Raw genomic sequence first — 19,847 nt, 5'->3', positions numbered from 1 at the left:
CGGCCTCCATTGAGAACAAGCGGACTGACCTCATGCGGCTACCGGCCGCCACTGACAAGACTTAGCCGGACAGACCGAGGGGAACGTGAACCGGTTATAACCGGAAATCCGTCTCTTCCGTTCCGCGCACGCGTACACCTTGAAGGGGAGGAGCGAAGGTTGCTGGAAGGGAAGGGGAGAGCGGCAAAGAAAGAGAGCGGGTGAAAGAAACTTAGACTCCGCCCAAGCCAAACGCTAGGTTACGGAAAGTGGGCGGAGCCTCGCGGCGAGGGCACGTAGACGCCGAGCTGGTTGCTAAGCGACGGAGCGCTTCCTTGGTTACCCTGGTTGACCGGCAGCGGAGGAGGAGGAAGAGATCGAGAGAGCCGCAGTGGGAAGCTGGAGCTGCCGAAGACTGCAGGATGAAGCAGCCCCAGTGCCTGTGTCAGATTTGCACCTGCGGGTAAGACAGGGACAAGAAGGGGGGGAGGAAGGGAGGATGACGTAACTCCTCACCTCTGCTGCGACGTCACACCCACGGACCCAGCCTCGGGTGTCCTGACCCCATACGGAGCCCCCCCACCCCGAAGAGCATAACCCGCTCCTCTTGAGGCTCAGATACCTCACGGCGAACGCTTCAGGGGTCTTCACACGTGACGCGCTCTGTACATGGGTGTGCGCGGGGGAGCTGGCGCGACGCGTTTATTTGTATTTAATTGCGGTTAGGCAGAGTGGTCCGGGAAGAGATCCAGGTTCAAATCCCCCTCTGCTTCTCAGCCCTGAAACTCACTGCGGGAGACCCTGGGCCAGTCGCTATCTCTCAGGGTAACCTACCTCAAAGGGTTGTTGTGAGAGTCAGAATGGACGGGGGAGGGGAAATAAAGAGAGAATGATGTATCTCGCCTTGGGCTCCTGAGGGGAATGGTGCAGTATAAATGGAATTAATATTGGGGCTGGGCTGGCCCTTTGCCCTACTTTTCAGCCATACAGTCCCAGGTTCATTCCCCGACATCCTCATGTAGGGCTGGGAGAGACTCCTGTCGAAAATCTGTTAGATCCACTGCCAGTAAGTGTAGGCAAGATTGAACTAGATGGGCCATTGATTTAACTCAGTACAAAACAACCGCCTGTGTTCCTAATATTAATTAATTAATTTAATTAATTAATTAATTAATTAAAGTCATTTCTATCTATCTATGTATCTACCCCACTCTTCTACCCCACAATGGGGCACTCAGGGCGGCTTACAATAAAATCACACACATACCTAATAAAATTATACAGAATAAAAACACAAGACAAAACAGTAAGTTAAAATACATAACATGCAATTAATAATTCTACTAATGGATTTCGTATGTATCCTGCTTTTCCTCCAACTTGCTCTGATTGGCGTAGACGAGGTGGGGGTAACCCCCCATTTTATCCTCATGACAGTCATGTAAGGCAGAGTGTAGTACCCCAAAGTCACTCAGGGTGCTGCTGCCATGCTGTCACTGTTTTCCAGTGGGATTCAGTCACATACCAGCAGTAGCATAGTGGCAAATTAAGAAGTGCTGGCCCCCCTTTTTTTGCTGCAAGGTTCAGAATGACGTCCTTCTCCCACAACAACAGGCTTCCCTAGCAGCCATTAAACAAGAAAGAGGAGAGTTGTAGGCTGCAATCTATTCAGAAGTAAACACCATTGGATTCAATGGGCTTACTCCCAGGTAAGTGTGTATTGGATTGCAGCTTTAGTTACTGAAAAGAGTATTTTCAGTGGCTGACTCACCCTCTTTCACTCTGATTGGCTCCAATCACCAGGAAAGGACAAGGATGCATGTTAGAAGACTCTTCCCAGTGATTAGCACACTCCCCTTTCATGTGGAGTGGCTCATAAGATGCTGGAGACATAGGGACCCTGCTGGGACTCTGCTCCCCAAAAATCAAGGGTCTAAAACTCACCCACCCCGAGACCCCGGATGACTACACCCCTGCATACCAGCAAATTCAAGCTGCACAATTGAAAGCTAATTTGGAGCTCTTGCAAAACAATCCCACTTCCCCCAAAAGATCAGACTCTTTTGTGATAATGAAAGTGATGAGAAAATGTATTGGGAAATATGGGATAATGCTTGCTTGCTGCATCATCGCCTAATCTCCCCGTAAACAAATCAGGTCAAATGTTCATTAAATAACCAACGTCTAATCTCTCTCTCTCAAAAAAAATGAGGGTGATTGCTCAATACACAGATCATCTGGAAGCGACCCCAGTCGGCTTCAGTGGGGAATTGTAGCCTGAGAAATTGATAGGCCAGGGGTAGTCAACGTGTGCTGTCCAAATGTTATTGGACTACAAGACCCATGTACCCCAGCTAGCATAGCTAATGGTCAGGGATGGTAGGCAGTGTAGTCCTCAACATCTGGAGGGCACCACTTTGGCTATTTCTGCATTAGCTTGCACTAACAGATGTGGTAGATTAGGGAGACCTGTGTTCAAAAGCCTGCTCAGGCATGAAATTTACCTGCAGTTAGTTGCTTAATCTTGGTGCTTAATCTGCTCTACAGGTTTGTTGTGAGGATAAAAGTGGGAGGGGGCTAACCATGTTTGTTGCTCTCAGCTCCTCAGAGAAAAGTCAAGTTAAAAGAAACAACATTGGGAATCCAGTAGGTAGGACTCCACAGGACAGCTCTGCACACTACGTTAGCTACTGGAAATACACCCAATATTTAATACATGGACACCACCCACATAAACACCCACATCTATAAGGACCAAGGGTCTCATGCATGTACCTGGGGAAACCTGCAGTCGTAAGCTGCCTGCCTTGGGGGGCAATTGCATTTTTCACTGGTACATGGGTGTTTAGAAATATCACATGGAGAACCCACAACAAAATGTGAGCAGCAGATGAGAGGCCTCAAAACCCATCAGGGAGCCATGCCTTTAGTCAGGATGCAACTGGCATTCCTGCTGGAAAATGACAGCAGATCACATGATTTACTATCCCTCTCGGGGATCTGGCCGTACCTATTCCATATGGCCCAGTCGTCCCTAGACAGTGAGCCAGAAGGACGTGCTGAAATGCTATTAGAAAATGGCATGTGTGCTATGAGAGCTATTAAGAAAACAACTAAATTAGGGGTGGAGAACCTTTTTCAGCCCAAGGGCCGCATTCCCTTCTGGGCAACCTTCCAAGGGCCACATACCACTCATGGGTGGGACCAGGGGCAAAAGTGGCTGGAGGAACAAATATAAATTTTAGCTTTGGACAGTAGACGAGTGTCTGCACACACACATCCCTTTCTATCCTTCAGCCAGGCAAGACATGGGAAGGGTGTGTGATTGGGAAAGGGGTGTGGCCTGTAGAGAGATTCCAAAGGGCTAGATATAGAGGGCTACATTTGGCCCCCATGCCTGTGGTTCCCTACCCCTGAACTAAAGACTCCTATGAGTTTATAGTAGTAATCCCCAGAGGAGGCATCTTTTGGGTGTTTCACCATTTTGGGCGTGCCTCCTTCCAGTCAGCGTGTGCTGGGATGGTAGTTCTTCTGCATGTCTGCATTCAGTGACCGTAACAATAAAGATATATACTCAGACGCTCTTGGGGCAGATGGAGCAAAATTACTCACCCTTACATGAGGCTGCCTGTTAAATCTCTGCCTGAGTCTTCTGCACAGGACGCATGCTCAGAATTAAAAGTGGCCAGCTCTTCTGAGGACAAACCAAGATGTGACATGAAATGCGTCTCTGCATTTGACTTGTGCATTTGTTAGCACATCAGCTGATAATTATTAGGATCACTGCTAGCAGGGAGGGGGGAGTTTGTCCTTTTCCTCCTCTGCTGTGTTCTTGATGAAAATCCCTCCTCTGAAGCTGCTGTTTGCATTGGGAGGAAATTCCTCATTGACACCAATCTTATTTGCATTTTTTAGAAAAGTATACTTTACATGCAAAGTCACATTTAAAGTCACGTCTAATTTGGGCCTAAAAGTTGTTAAATTGCACTCTAACATGTTCTAAATGTGAACCTTTTGGTGTGTATGAGTGAAGTGTGCCTTGCATTTTACATTCACAAAATAAGTAAATTTCAGCCTTCTAGTGCTATTTCTACATTTCTCAGCCAAGAAGCATTAGGGCCATTTCTGAAGGAACAAAGATCTGTAGTTTATTGTGAACAGCCTCAGCAATGTAGCTGTTACTGGAGAAATGACACAATCCTGCACTTAAAGCTCTGGAACGTATACCATGAATGTCTCAAGTGATGGTTGCAAACCTCCTCTGTTTTGACATCCATATCTCCTCAGCTGGCTCCAGAAAACATTTTTTCAAGCTATGTCTTGATCCAACTGACCTACAATCTACACACTTTTATGAATGATACTTGCATTTTCATGTTGAGGTACGTTGATCCTTCCAATGGATACTGGACTGGCCTATGAGCCAAACGCCATAAAACTAGTTCCATGAGCACATGGGCTTGCGGTTCTCTTAACATTAGCCTTCCATGCTGCATAGGTAGCTGCTTTTGAAACAGAGGAAGAATTTCAAAAGCAGTTTGGGATAAAGGAGGGGAGTCAGCTGCCTAAAGAAAAAACAATTTAAAATCCCCCAGTGCGAGTCTAAACACCTCTTTGGATCCTGGCCAGTCTAAACATTGGATGACACCACACTGGAGGGGGTAAAAAAGGTTCATGCCAAAGATGTTTCCAAGTTCTGCAATGAAACACTACAGAACAAAAGCCCTATGAAACATGCCTACAAACAAATGGTTTACAAAACATACATTGCCAACAATTTTGTGGTCAATAAACTCTGAAGCAGATACTGATTTAGGCAGCAAACTGAATTTGTTTTGCTTTCACAACAGCGCTACATGCTCCAATGGGAAGACTTGTCACTTGGGTCTTGTTACCTGGGGAGTTAAGCCATACACACATTAGGGTTACTAAGAGGACAAGAAACAATAGCAAAATGCAGTATATAGTAGACTTCTTTTCTTTTGCTTCTACATAAGGACTCCACTTCTGTTCTAATACCCAAACATTATAATTATATAGCATAATTGGTCTCTTTGACATCCGTGGAGCAACATGTCTAAGTGCTAAGAGGACTGTATTCTTTCATATGATAAAAACTGGAAACTGCTGAGGAGGTAAGGCATATCGATTTTCTTTTCTCCGTGGCAAATTCCTTCTGCACAGTCTATTGAGACAGCATTCTGACGGCTGTGATTTTTGCAAGCTCAGCAGTTTACCACAGCCAAATACCCCAATGCACGCACTTGTTTATAGCACATATAGTATACTGAATAATGCCCTCTGCTCCCATAATTTTATTGGTGTCTAAGCATATCTACACTATAGGCTCCAATCCTATGCACACTGGCTTGGAAGTAAGTTCCACTGAACTGAGTGGGACTTATTTCTGAGTAAACCTGTTTAGAATTGCACTGTTAAACTGGTTTAACATCCTTCACTCTTCCCTAAGAACATTTGGAATTATAGTTCTATGAATCTGTAACATAGTTTCTCCAAACTTCAATTCCCAGAATTCTTTGTAGGGAAGCCATGGCACGGAACATAGTAGAAAACATGGATACAATTTTGTAGAGTGTGCCAATTAGCGTACACAAATGAAGGGGCACAGTGCTGTGTTCATCAATTGCTATCTGTCATTCTAGTTTAGGACCCAAATACTAAACTATAACATATATAACCTAGCTGTAAATACATGTTTAAAGCTTTTTGTGAGCGATATTGTTTGTTTTCAGGGTACAAGGGCTGGCCAAAGTTTGCAAAAGGAAATTTCAGAGGCAGGTTGTTTTTTAAACCACAAAAATGTTCCTGTAACTGCATTTGTGCAAAATAAATGTTGGATCCCTTACAGCTCTCTTGAGAATATAAATATCATCTGCTGCCTTGTTTTGAAATGATACATTCTGAACCTGAACCAGGTATCAATTACATCTGAGCGTGGGATGTTTCCATAATGAGATGTAAACACTTAAATTTAATTTTAAAAAAACTTATGAGTTGCAGAACTAATGCTTAAAAGAATTAACTGTTCCTTGTAGGCAGAGCCAAGAACTAGATTGCCTTCCTGATACAAATGTCAACTAGACATGAGTTTTTGGTCTTCAGAAACACTGAACAACAAGCAATAGCTAGATTCTCTTCCAGCCGATACCCAAGAGCCATGAATACAGAATATATAACTCCTTTATTTAACTCTTTTTAGTATTTTCTAGCTTCTCTCAGTCAAGCTTCTATTATACTTACACTGCCCTACATTTTGGGATTCTCCTATATGGTGAGGAGAGATTATGCCCTCTGGAGACTGATGTCTTTGACGGGCTTCTTAGGAGCATAAATATTACCTTGTATAAGTATTACCAAACAAAGTTGTCCAGTTTATTTTATTTATTTTTTCATTCATTCGTACATTAAATTTATATCCCGTCCTTCCTCCCAGTAGGAGCTCAGGGTGGCAAAAAAACCCACTTTAAAACATCATAAAAACAGTTCCCACCAGAGTCTCTAGACCAGCCTTTCCCAACTAGTGGGCCACCAGATGTTGTTGGACCACAACTCCCATCAGCCTCAGCCAGCATTGCCAATGGCCAGGAAAGATGGGAATTGTGATCCAACAACATCTGGTGGCCCGCTAGTTGGGAAACGCTGCTCTAGACGGATGCCTCCAGGTGCTAGCACTGGCCCAGTTTTCAGCCCCAGGGTCTGCTACATTGTCTGTCTGCATCAGGTGTGGGGAACCATTAGCCCTCCAGATGTTGCTGAACTACAGCTCCCATCATCCCTGGCCATCGGCCGTGCTTGCTGGGGTTGATGGGAGTTGGAGTTCAGGAATGTCTGAAGGCCCAAAGGTTCCCCACATCTACTGTTTGTAGTGACCCAATGAACTATCATGGTTAACAGCTATCTCTAGGTATCTCCTGCTCCATGAATTTGGAATAGGCCTATAGCTGAAAGATCTGGAGATGGATAAGGGATAAGGGCCAGGGGACATTTCTATGCTTTCCAAGGCAAATGACACCTTTGCCTTCAAGAGCTGGCCAGTTTGGCATCATGGGACATAGTACCTCTCACTTCTCCCCAGTATTCTCACTCACAATTTAAGCACTAGGCTGGTAGCCATAGACAACCAAGAGTTTCATGCCAACGGGAGTGGGCGGGGTGGTGGAGGAGAGCCCTCCTCTGCACTCAGCATAGAAACCAAGCAGGCTGTTAGAGGAGAGAGGTCCTCCTATTAAAGAAATGAATTTCTCTGTTCTCCCTCTGCCAGTCACCAGCAGGCTAGTAAAACAACTTGCAGGCTTGATAATAAAATTCAGCATAGTTGTTCAGAGAGTGGAAGACGGGAACAAAAGGCCAGCTAGCCCAAGGCCTTGCCCCTAGGATCAACTATCCAGTAGTGTAGGGGCTAATCCAGAAGTGCAGAGTCCCTTCATGATAGTCACAGCCATGCCCCCTCATAGCTGCACCTCCTAAGATTATTCAACCTTCTAAGATTATAGAATAATCTGGCCAGGCCTGAATACTGCTTTCTACTTCCCTGTCACTATCACCATTTGACTGTGCTTTAGGAGCTAATAGGCACTCATGTCACTCTGATCTGCTCCTATCAGTAGGAAGCGACAAGGAAACCAGTCTGAAGACTCTTCTCAGTGGCTAACACACTCCTCTTTCATGCTGATTGGTTCATAGAATGCTGGTGACACAGGGACCCTGCTGGGACCTAGCTCCCAAAAATGTAAAGAGTTTAAGACCACCACCCCCAAAACCCTGGATGACTACATCCCTGCAACTATTTACCACCCCTTCATTTCTGGGCAACTCAAACATACCCCAGTCAGGGAACATGGGCAGGCAGGTCTCGGCAGAGAGGATAGCTCAAGTGAACTAGCCCAGGTCACATGTTAAGAGGAAAGCAAAACACAGTGACAGGAGTCTATGTAAGAAATCACCCTGGAGAGTGTACCACAGTTGTGAAGAACCTTTGGCCCTCCAGATGTTGCTGAACTACAACTCCTGTCCAGTTTATTGGTTGCTGGGGCTGATGGGAGTTGTAGTTCTGCAATATCTGAAGGGCCAAACGGTTCCCCATGCCTAATCTGTCAAGATCTCTTTGTGTATTCTCCTTACTCAATTTAACCCCTTAGAGTAACCTTGCAAATCATTCCCCAAAGATACTAATCCACAGGAAACTGTTATTAGTTGACATGCCAAATTTGTCAATTGCACCCCAAACAACAGTTTGAAAAGTAAAGTTTTCCCCCCACAATACAGATACTGTCTGCTTTGTTGCCTGAAGATTTTCGCTCAACACAAGCAACCAGCTGAGTGGTTTCTACCTTGTTGCATTAGAGCATAATAGAGTCATTTATTTTAAAAACCTCAAAAACTATTCACAGATTGCACTAGGATGTGTTTTTTGTGGGAAATCTTATTTCATTGTTTATACTGGCATCCTAGAAGATGATTGTAATAAAATGTAACATGGTGAGTTAAAGTCTCACTTTCAAATGACTCCAAAGCTTTACAGATGGTTGTGGGTGGGAATGGGATTTTAGAAATTCAAGCTTAAGGTGAGATTTAGACTTTTAAAAAACTAATTTCAGAGAAAAGGTTGCCAGAAAGTGTAAAAGTGAAAGAGAAAGACAGAGCAAGAGGAGGAGGAGGAGGAGAGAGAGAGAGAGGAAGTAGGGAGGTGATGTCTGCTTGACTTCCTTCTGATGTCACAATTCGTCACATCTCAAACAAGAATCATACCTTGACAACTGCAGAAGAAGAAGGAGCAAAGAGAAAAGGAGGTGAGACCATTCTGACTGCAGAATATTTCAATTTTTAGGCACATAGTAAACTTTTAGGGATACTGTAGATAAACATTGCATCAGATAAGTTGTCAAGTTCATAAGGCCACAACAGGCAAGAGCATCCAAAAGGTTCATTGGCCTATTGTCCCCTGAGCCTTCGGCAGCGGTCTACTTTACCAGATGTATGGGTGAGGCTTACAGAACTTCCTCCCGCCCCATGAAGGCAAAGACAAATGGCCCAAAGAGGTTGCTTTGTTCTGCTCCTTCAAAGCTATCATTACCCACAGCCTGCTGGGCCACTTTCTTTCTGCCTGGCCTGCTGCATGGACAGCCTTATAAATAGAAGCCGGCACCTATGTGGGGGCATCTAGCATCTTTATTGTAAAGCTCTTTATCCTTTGACAGTTAAGGCGTTTGGTTTTGTGGGGCCCACCTCTTTTGCTGACTTTATCGCATTTCCATTGAAAACAGTTTTACGTATTTTATAATGGTAATGGTTCCCTCTGTTGTTGTCATTGTATATTTGATTGTTGTAACTCCCCCTGGGGCCTTATGGTGAATGGTGGTTAAGAAATTGTAGAGATAAATAAATTAGGGTGGCCAGGTGCCCTACTTTAAAGGACAGTCCTCCATTTAAAGGTGTCCTTTCTTGGAAGAGCTGTCCAGTCCAAAGATAACCCCAAGATGGGAGAGCAGGAGGCTCCTTGAAGCTGCCCATCAACGGTTAGCATCTGGACAACAGTCTGAGCAGTCACACGGGTCACCTGCTCACAGGCTTCCCCACTATAGGGAGCAGTATTTTATTTCTATTTAAATTATAGTATTTTTTTCCCTAAATTGTGCATCTATAATACAAATCAGCATTTGCACAATTCATGCAACTTTATGTCCCTTTTCTTTTTGGTGTGATGCACAAGTGACTGCGCTAGTGGTGTACAACAGTCTTGGCCCTAGCCTAGTTCAAGTCCTCCCTTGGCCTCAAAGCTTTCTCTCTTTTTGCCACTCTGACCACCCTCACACAATACTGGTTTCAGGATAAAAGCTGGGAGAGGAAATCCTGTATGCTCTCCTGAGTTCTTTGGCGTGGTGAGTGGGATAAAAAATGTAATAAACCAAGTGGCTCCAGCCTCCCACCAAGAGGTCAGAAAATGGCTCATTGGACAGCTGCCTTTGATCCTTGTCTTCCCCCGCACCCTGCCTGGTCCAGTTGGGTTGGTTCTAGTTTCTGGCCAAGGAACCGACTGAAAGGGATGCCAACTGATGAAACATACAACACTCCTGATACTGGTGTTAAGATTTCAAGGTTTACGGGAAAGGAATACAGTGTGTAGTCTATCCAGCACTTTCTGAACAGAAGAGATACCAGGATTCGATCTGCTCTGAGTCATTTTTGTTCCCCCCTGCAGAAGAGTAAATACTTGCTGACAGGTTAATCTTATTGCTGTCATTTCCTCTTTTTAGAAGCTCTATTGAATTTCCATGAGAGAGGTTTTGGTAGCCATAAATTCTGCTAAATCCTCCTCGGATTTTTTCTGCTTGTCAGCATTAGGGAACTGAGAAGTAGAAAATCTTCCAAAATGCTACATCCAAATACATGCATTATTTTTTTTATAAACTTAGCAGGATTTAAAGTGGCAGGTAAAGGCTTTACGGAGGAATTTTTTTTTGTCTAAAAGCTGTCAGGGGACTTAAATCCTAATAGACATTATGGCTTTTTATACTAAATCTTTATTTGGCTGGTGGGAAATGCTTTTGAGGAATCTTGGTGCCTGAGAAAAAACACCCAATGACCAATTTTTGCTTTTGTTTTGGTATTTGTTAGTATAGTTTCAGTGCTGTCTATAAGACGACAATGAATGTTACTATCTCAAGACAAAGTAGGTAATGTAGGTCTTGGAGCCAATGAGGTTCGATTCTGCAGTATACCACTTAAGAGGCCAGTGAGGAGAGGCCATTTTCTGTGCTCCTCCATGTAAATCCCCTGCATGTAGTGAGCTAGAAAGATTAATGGGGACCAGGGGTAGGGAACCTTTGGCCCTCCAGATGTTGGTGAACTACAGCTCCCATTATCCCTGACCATTGGCCACGCTTGCTAGGGCTGATGGGAGTTATAGTTCAGCAACGTCTGGAGGACCAAAAGTTCCCCACACCTGATGTAGATCACTCCCCGATTTGCTAGTTTACTACACACAGGGCACTTTTAAAGTCGGTGAGCATTCAACAACATGATGCACCACATGCAGTCTGGAAGGAGTAGGGTCCAGGATTCTATCAGCCCAATCGTTCACTACATACTGCTAGTTCCTGTTCTCATCTCCCCTCCATGTATATACTGGACATGCGGAGGAGGAGGAGGAGGCAGGATAGCCCTGCAGCTTCTGTGCATTCAGAGGAAGATGTGAGAACAAGGTTCTGTGTGTGTACATCAATACATTTATTATTTTTCTTATCGTACCCTTCAGCCAACAAAGGCATTCCCAGTTCTCCGGCTCACAATAAGAGAAATGGCACAAAAGGAAAAGAGACAGGGGGAAGAAGGGGAGGGAAATCACTAGTCCTTAGGGCCGGAGGGAACAAAGGGGAGGATGCCCAAGGAAGTCCTGGTGTGTAGGCTCTGTACATACAACCAGCCTGATTGCACTGGTCGAACAGCTGTCCTTGTGTAGAGCACTGTTCTCTTCCTCTGAATATACAGCCAGGAGCAAGGCCACCGAGCACTGTTCCTCTCCCTGTTTTTTCAAGATGCATGTGGAGGGGAAGATGACTACACAGGGAAGATGACTACACTGTAATGTGTAGCTCAGCTCTGAGGTCAACAATGAAATACCTGCTGCTTGTTCAGAAATTGCCTAATAGATCTGAGCAGCGTTACTGAAAGTGTATATGGACAGACTTCAGTTACTCTTGAATGAGTCAGTGTCAAACTGTGGGCAATGGCAATAGCCTGCCAGAGGGATTGTGATGGTAATACAAGGTAACAAATTGCTGTCCTACTTAAAGAGACGTCACCAGCAGCAAACATTGCTAGCAACACAAGCAGTTCTGGTGGAAGTCGCCAAACCTTCACTGAGGCACGCAGGAATTTCAAATTAATACACCTCCAGTCCTCAGTGAAGTCCACAGCCAACTAAACTGGTTTTATTCAAGTGAGAACCTGAAGCTATTTTTATCCAATAATTGACATAGACTGGTGCTCTTCTAGGCCTTTGCTTGCACTTTGTTTTTTTGCAGACTTCATCTAAGTCACAATTCACTTTGGGTTATTTTCTCGTACATGAAACACAGTTTGGCACTGATAACAACGAAACTCCTGTACTTTATTTGCTTTCCCCCTACCTATCAGATCAGATCCAAGAATATATATGTGACGTGTTAGATGTACTTCCAGGACATGTTGCGCTGGCCATTGTTCACACCCACAGTGATAAACCACCAGCACCAGTACAAAAAGTGGAGAAGGAGAGTAAAAATTCAGATGGGATGGAGAGAGAGGAGCTGCCGCAGAAGGAGCGCAGTCTCAAAAGCAGAATGAAGAATGTAGTCATTTTAGCAGGGCCATCACTCAGTGGCAGAGCACATGCGTCAAAATTGAAGATTCTAGGTTCAACTCAGTTTAAAAAATAATCTCATACAGAAGTGCCAGGAAGGGCCTCTCTGCCTGAGATTGTGGAGAGCTGCTACCAGTTTGCCCTTCCATTGTAAGTCACAGTGGACATGCAGTTGATTTTCCACACTATCTGATTTCACTTTTTAAAAAGTTACTTAGAACTTTTACAATGCAGAAACTACATATGCAAATGTAGAAAGAAGATATAGGTGGCCGGGGGGGGGGGACACAAATAATATTGGAAGGCGCAGGAGTAAACAATTTCATACCCTCAATTACATATTGTTTTGGTTGAACATAAATAGATTTGTCACATTCTTGAACATTACTTCACACAATTGATTGCACTTCTTTATGTGTACCTCTCACTGTGTTCAATCCACACCAGTGGGCATGGCATAGCAGCTATGGCTGGGGCCATTTAAAACTGAGCACACATTCGCTCTAGCACTGGTGGTGTGCGCCTTTTAATGCAACTTATTTCTTATTGATCTTTAATGATTGCTTCCCTTGCAATTTTTTTAACCATTATACCACCCTGTCACAGGGGAGGGGAACCTTTTTCAGCCCAAGGACCGCATTCCCTTTTAAGCAAGCTTCCGAGAGCCACACGTCAGTGGTGGGCATGGTCAGAGGCAAAAGTGAGTGGAGCAATGGACGTAAATTTTACCTTCATACAGTAGCTTGTTTTTATACATACTCTTACCTACCCTTCTCGATCCTCCATCCAGACAAGCCAGAAGCATCAGACTTCAAGGACGCATTCCAGCCAGGCAAAACATGGGGAGCTAGGCTGGGACAGTGAAAGGAGTGGCCCAGGGAGAGTTCTAATGCTATCGTGATCATTTTTGTAGCATGGTGGTCTTGTGCAATAACTCTATAATAATGCATTTTATTACTGATGAGGAGTACCACCATTTTAATAACATGATTAGTGGCAGTGGCCGGAAAGGTTTTTAAAAAATGATTTTAAACACACACAAATGTAATGTTATAGCATTCTGTTGTTATAGCATTGTCTCTCTTTTTCATTAATATATTGTTGGGAAAGCATTTTGGCATTAATTAAAAGACAGATTAAATAAATAAACAGGGCCATGGCGGCAACTGCAAAGGTTATCATAAACGTGTGATAAGTTCACTCTCTCCATACGTCCCTGCCCAGTGCCCACGTCAAAATTCTGCTGTTTTAAAAACACAGTAGAGCTAAAGGCATGTACACCTGAAGAAATTGTGCTACTCTTCCATTCTGAAAAAAGATGGACTTTATGAGGTCTGGGAAAAGACAGAAGAGCCACAAGGGAAAAATTCAGGATGACAATGATGGGATGGCGTCGTCGTGTGGATGCCCTGTAGAAAGTGAAGCATGACAATTCCTTACTGAATGTAAGACAACCCTTTGTATGTAGGACAGCTACAAACAGTTTCAAGAACTAGTCTCAACACCATCTCCACCAACCAGAACTTGTGCTTGTACTATCTTTGGTCAATATTTTCTTTGTTGTAATTAAACCCCAGGCGCCATCGTTGCCCTCATAATCCCACAAGGATTTATGACTATGGAGGAGAGTCAAGCCTCATGACAGAATATGTAGACAAATATCCTCTGTATGGCAATGTCCCTCCTGCCCAGAGCCTCAGGCCCAAGCAGGAGTATCAAGCCCATGGAGGGAAAATGGAAGGCATCACAACTTTCAGGTAAATATTTTGCAGTACTAGATAGAAGTTGGGACCACCAAGAAATTATGGAAAGGAAATAGAAGGGAGGTATTAGTCAGATTTTGCTCTGGGGAAGCATTTTAATCAGAAACATTAGATAGATGGTGAATAATTTGCCCAATTGTATTATTAGGGCTGTTACCTGACTAAAGAAATCATAGTTGACTACCTGCAGTTTTCATGGATACTTGAATTAAAAATAATGTACTATTTTTTTAAAAAAAACTTCTGCAGTATTAATCATGGCCACCACCACTGCAAAAGTTGCAGCCTAAGCAGTTGGCTGCAAAATCCATGATGACTTTCAAAAGGTGTGTTCTTTAATATTATCAACTCTGTACGTTATAGCCACAACTGTTGGTTGTTAAATTCCAGTGCTTTGTGTTTTCCCTCCTCCAGGTCTGACTACGTTCCATACAATGTGGCAAATCGCCCTATTCGGGTGCAAGAGGAATACAAACCAAGAGCTGGAGATATTGACCTGGGAACCACTTACCGAAGAGATTATAATGCTCATAAAATAAATCCAGTGATAATAGTAAAGCCTGTAGACAGGAAGTACATTAGAGAAGGCAAACTGAATACCATACCTACTTACCAAGGTAATCATGCATGCTACTTTTTACAAAGAGAAGCCACTGGCCGAACAGTGCTGTGCTAAATTGCCATGCTGAAGAGTTAATTGTTGACTGTTATAATGCTGTTCAGGCTGTCGCCCTATAATATGAGGGAGTCTGTTGGCAGTGGACTTTCTTATTAACTGCGCAGTGTCAGTTTGTATCATCCGTAGACTAGGAGGCAGAATCCTGGTATCCTGCTTTAATTAAGGCATACAAATGTTGCTGATAATCCTAAGCATGTTTACTCAAAAGTAAATCCCATTGAGTTCTGCGGATCTAACTCTCCAATACTTAGGACTGCAGGCTTAAACTGGTTTAATACCCATTCCCTTTTCGCAATTCTTTGGGAATTGCTATGGCATAGTTTGGTGGCGCTAGACTCTAGACTGCCACACTAGGATCAGCTGCACTAAGGAGTTCCCCCTGAGAAACTGCAGTCATGCTGATTGGCACTATCAGCAAGCCCCACTTTGTCCATTTTGCAGACACTCAAACCATACCTACAAATGGACATTTTTTCTCATCAGTGCAAATGGACACTGTCTGCAGAGGAAATATGTCTGCAGGTGAGCTTTCTGTCAAAATTGAGCCTACAAACTCACTTCAAAGAACCCTGTTCATCTGTCAAAGCTGGCCCGTAAGGGGTGGGGGAATTAAGGATTTGGCCCGCCAACTGAATCCAATTCCTTACACCAGTGCTACAGATCTGTTAAACAGAATTCTAAGCACTTTCGCCAAATTACAATTCCCAGAATTTATTGAGAAGAGCCATAAAATTGTTTATAACTGATACAGGTTGCGTGGATATTCCCTTAGCTGTTTCTGCCCCACAGTGGCAGTCCAAATGCATGTCTACAGTTGCCATCAACAGCGGAAATGTTTGCAGGATGACACAGGTCAAATAAACTGCAACTGATCTACGCTGTGGCCAAGGATATAGAAAATTAACAACTCTGACAAAATCTGTTAGTGATTTTTTCTTCTTCTTTAAGCTGACTATAGGACCTGGGAAGTTCAAAGAAGGGAGCCCAATAAAATGGAGAACACCTACCATCCTCCCACAGAAAAGTTTGGAAACGCCACTACATTTCAAGATGCCTATTTTCCTAGGGAACTCTCCCTCCGAAAAAGCTTTAAGCCTACTGTTGTGACCAAGCTTTCAGACCAACCTTTTATCAGTGTTACAAGTCATCGCAGTGATTATGTTCCTCACCAGCTAGAACCAAAATCAAAACTGTCAAAAGAAGAATACAGGCCAAATAGCCAACCTTTTGTAGACACCACAACACACCGTTGTGATTTTAGAGGGCTTGTTGGTGAACTTCCAAAAAGCTTCAAGCCCGAACCCTCTAAAGTGGAATTGAAGGCTCATTTTGGTGGACTCACAGAATTCCGTGATCGTTTTCAACCATGGGCAGTTTCCTTACCTGAAGTACGCAAAGGAAAAGAATATGTTCCACCCACAGGCAACATGGATTTAAACTCCACAACCCACCTTGATTATATTCCACATGATATCAATCCAGTTGCCCTCATGAGGCCAGTAGAAAAAAGCAGGAGAAATAATGCTCCCTTCCAAGAGAACACAACAATGAGGGATTCCTTTCAAGCTTGGGATACTTACCGACCAGAAATTGTCAAAAAATACCAGGAAATACCAAAGGCCTCTGGGAAATTCGATGACATGACCACTTTCAGAGCCCACTATATACCACACAGCATAGTCCCAACTCAGAGTTGCAAACCTCCAAAAATGTCTCTGTCTAGTTCAGCACCTTTTGAAGATGGAACCATGTATCGCACAGAATATACCCCAAAGAAACAAGAGATCTGCCCAGCAACCTATCCATCTCCTCCAGGATATGTCTTTGTCAGCACTGATTCCCGTGGTCACAAATTCTTCCGCAGAGTTACACCAGATGTTAATAAGGTTGCTCATGCAAATGGTAATCATGTTCCAAAAGAAATAGCTGTTATGTCATAATTCATGGTTCCAGTAATCTGCACAAAAGCATTCTGAAAATTATCATGCAATGGGCACATAATTACATTAGCTTTAGCCATTCTAAATAAGCACACTGATTATCAGATTTTTTTTTTATGGGATCTGAGAATTACTAAATGTTTACAGGACTAGTGATAAAAATTTATATAAGTAAAATGTGTGTCAATAATTTTGTGCAATCTCTTTTCTTCAAGTGTATCGTAAGATACCTGTTAATTTTTTAACAAGATGGTGCTTTTCTTGCAAAATTTGATGATTCATTTTCATACAATCACTGCTAAATTGTAAGACTTGAGTGTGATTGTGCACTGTTCTTATATGCAGCAAATCAAATCCTCCCAGCCCACTTCCTCAGAATGTGTTCAGTGAAAGGAGTCGTAACCAATATACATGTGGAATATAAAAGCTTCCAGGTTCATTCTAGGTATCTTCATTTCAAGGATCTTCTGTAGCAAGGTTGGGATAGAGATCTGCCTGAAACCTTGGAGAGCCACTCTCAGTCGTAGGCAAGATTACTTGACAAGGTAGATTAGTGGTCCAGTTCTGTGTAAGGCAGTTCCTCATATATTGTGAATGTTAAAGATTGCTGTGTTTGTTGCTGCACCAAGCAGCATCACAAAACACAACATTGCATGAGTTCAGATGTTCATAATCATGCCGTAATACCCAAACTGATATACCCAACTTTTCTGATTTGGAAATGCAGCTGTCATGTGTCTCCTTTGACAGGGCAGAAGGATTAATTGATGTATACAACTAACCTAGAACCAAATAGTTTTCTTCCCACCTCTTTTCATATAGCATAGAACATCACAAGATAACACAAAGGTCCTTTTAACCAGTGGTTGTGACAGGATTCATAATGACCCTTTCAGCTTGCTTTTTCAGCCTATCTAGGCTAAATTCCAACGAATGTGCCATTTGTATATATTAGTTATGTGACAGCAACCACTTGCACACCAAATGCTAGAGGTTTCAGTTGAAATGTGGTGGTTGAACTTTACTAATCAGATTTGTCCTGCCACATTCAGCTCCCCCCTCCAGCTGTTTGATTAGGCCAGGACTCACGAGAGGTGGTCTCGTCTTTTCTGAGCTTTTAGATTCTGGACTACAAATTCCTTCATTTTCATTTGAATGGCCCTGGGAAGAGTTAAATGCTAGGAGCTGGCTTGTTTTCATTTTCATTTCATTTGCTGTACGGGTCAGCTCTATTAACTTAGGATGGCTTGCTATGACAATGAGAACTTCCACTTTCGATTTTCAAGACAGTTAGCATGTATTAATTAGCTCCTGACTTTTCGGAATCACATTAGGTGGATTTATGCAATAAGAAGTATGTTCACATGTCAACATAATGTTTTGCTGTGCACCTCAACAAAGGATGGCCTGGGACTATTTGTATGATATATTGTAAAATCAATGTGTAAATCCAGTCCAGCTCAAATTAGCCATGACTCATGTCCCATGATAAAACATAAAACTTCAGTGTATTTATTTTACAATATGCGTATACTGCTTTTCAATCATAATGGTCTTCAAAGTGGTTCGCAGTAATATAATAAGATTTATAGGCAGATGGTATTACCCTCAAAACCAGAGCTTGGAAAAGTTACTTTTTTTGAACTACAACTCCCATCAGCCCAATCTAGTGGGCATGCTGGCTGGGGCTGATGGGAGTTGTAGTTCAAAAAAGTAACTTTTCCAAGCTCTGCTCACAACAACAGATCTGAAATATTAGGTGCTGCCGATTATATAAAACAATGGTACGTGGCTCCTGGCTGTGCTCTCCTGAAAGGGGATGGTGGTGCTGGGCTGGAGATGTTATTCAAAGTCAGCTCCATTCTACCAGGTATTCCTCCTGCTGATCTGAACAGACAGTATTAATGGCCACCAGCCCTTGTGGTTAACTTGCTTTGCTGATTTCAGTGGGATGTGCAGTAGAATTCTATGGATGTTTTTATTCAGAAACATCCATAGAAACATCCCCCACTAATTTCATTGGGGCTTATTCCCAAGTAAATGTACATCAGATCACAGCCTTAGTTATGACTAACTTCAGCTGGATTGGGGCCTGGACTGGAAAGTTTGTTCCAGATTATTTGAATCTATTGCACCTTAGTATTTTTTACAGAATTATATAATGATAAACTTGTATTTCCTAATATAATTTCAGCTTTGATATATGTGTTATTCGAGTCATAGGTTTGGCCAATGCTAACTCTGAAACAGAGTAAGCTTTTGCTCCAATGAACGTTTCCCATCACTTTCAGTATGACTGACTGTATCTTACCTGTGTGTTACTTTGCTGTACTCATTTTAGGGAAACCATTTTATAATTGAAGTGTCATGTAACCCAATTCAGAGACTGAGATCAAGAACTGAGCAGTGTCAAAAGAACACAATAAATCATCCAAAAAAGGGACAGGGAAAAACTCTGAACTGGGAATGTTTGTTTTGCATCGCTCTCACATGGTGCCCTTGGTATTCTCACAGAGTACACCACGATTAGAGCCTGTTTGTTTTTTTCTTTGTCCTATGTAAATTTAATGCTTTAGAAATGGGAAAAATCAAATTAAAACAGGTAAATCATACTATTTATGGTTTCTTTCTTGAAGAATGTTTAAGACTGTAGCTAGATTAAGAGTAGAGCTTTTCCATTCTTCTGACTATGCATGCTTTCCTTTTGCCATCTGATTACACAGACAAGCCCTTATCTACTCTGGAGACGTGCTTTCAATCATTTATTTTATTTAAAACATTTTTATACCGCTTAATAGTTTGCATTTCTAAGCAGGGTATTCAATATTGTCATCTCTTGCTCTTTCCAAGTCCTCTTTGCGTATGGCTGGCTAGTTCACACAAGCATGTTCTTTACTGGATGACTTCAACATCAAGTGCCTGTATGCTGAATGCAATGATGTGGATTTTCTGGGAAAATTTGAATTGGAACATTTTCCTATCTAGGAAATTAGGATAATTTGCATCAGAAAATTTTCCTGATTGTCTTGAGAGTGATTTAGGCTGCAATCCAATACACGCTTTCCTGGGATTAAGTCCCATTGAACCCAACGGAGCTTCTAAGTAGACATGTATTGGATTTCAGC

General features: G+C 42.9%; 2 protein-coding genes across 3 annotated transcripts in view; one reads left to right on the top strand and one right to left on the bottom strand.

Moving 5' to 3' along the window:
* EFL1 (elongation factor like GTPase 1) overlaps positions 1-199 on the bottom strand; it is a 74,454-nt gene extending 74,255 nt beyond the window's left edge. Inside the window, exon 1 of the mRNA XM_061595228.1 lies at positions 30-199. The gene's annotated coding sequence lies outside the window, so the exon portion shown is untranslated. The remainder of the gene's footprint in view (positions 1-29) is intronic.
* On the top strand, positions 156-17,879 carry SAXO2 (stabilizer of axonemal microtubules 2). 2 transcript variants are annotated; one of them, XM_061595229.1, is made up of 4 exons: positions 156-442; positions 13,918-14,097; positions 14,518-14,720; positions 15,731-17,879. In XM_061595229.1, exons 1-4 carry the CDS (start codon positions 402-404, stop codon positions 16,720-16,722), a joined length of 1,416 nt encoding a protein of 471 aa, XP_061451213.1. In that variant the 5' UTR covers positions 156-401; the 3' UTR covers positions 16,723-17,879. The 2 variants fall into 2 exon arrangements, with proteins under 2 accessions (XP_061451213.1, XP_061451214.1); XM_061595230.1 differs by lacking the exon at positions 13,918-14,097.
* Positions 17,880-19,847: the final 1,968 nt, after the last annotated feature.

The sequence above is a fragment of the Rhineura floridana genome, chromosome 14, assembly GCF_030035675.1.
Source record: "Rhineura floridana isolate rRhiFlo1 chromosome 14, rRhiFlo1.hap2, whole genome shotgun sequence".
Classification (NCBI taxonomy): Eukaryota; Metazoa; Chordata; class Lepidosauria; order Squamata; family Rhineuridae; genus Rhineura; species Rhineura floridana.
The sequence above is the reverse complement of the archived record's forward strand: the minus strand, read 5'-3'. Positions and strand labels throughout refer to the sequence as shown.

What these genes read in the sequence shown, in the direction of transcription:
- SAXO2 (XM_061595229.1), top strand. Translation starts at nt 402, where the DNA reads ATGAAGCAGCCCCAGTGCCTGTGTCAGATTTGCACCTGCGG. An exon ending in TGTCAGATTTGCACCTGCGG is followed by an intron (nt 443 to 13,917) that starts GTAAGACAGGGA and finishes ATTAAACCCCAG; the next exon opens with GCGCCATCGTTGCCCTCATA. An exon ending in TACCATACCTACTTACCAAG is followed by an intron (nt 14,721 to 15,730) that starts GTAATCATGCAT and finishes TTCTTCTTTAAG; the next exon opens with CTGACTATAGGACCTGGGAA.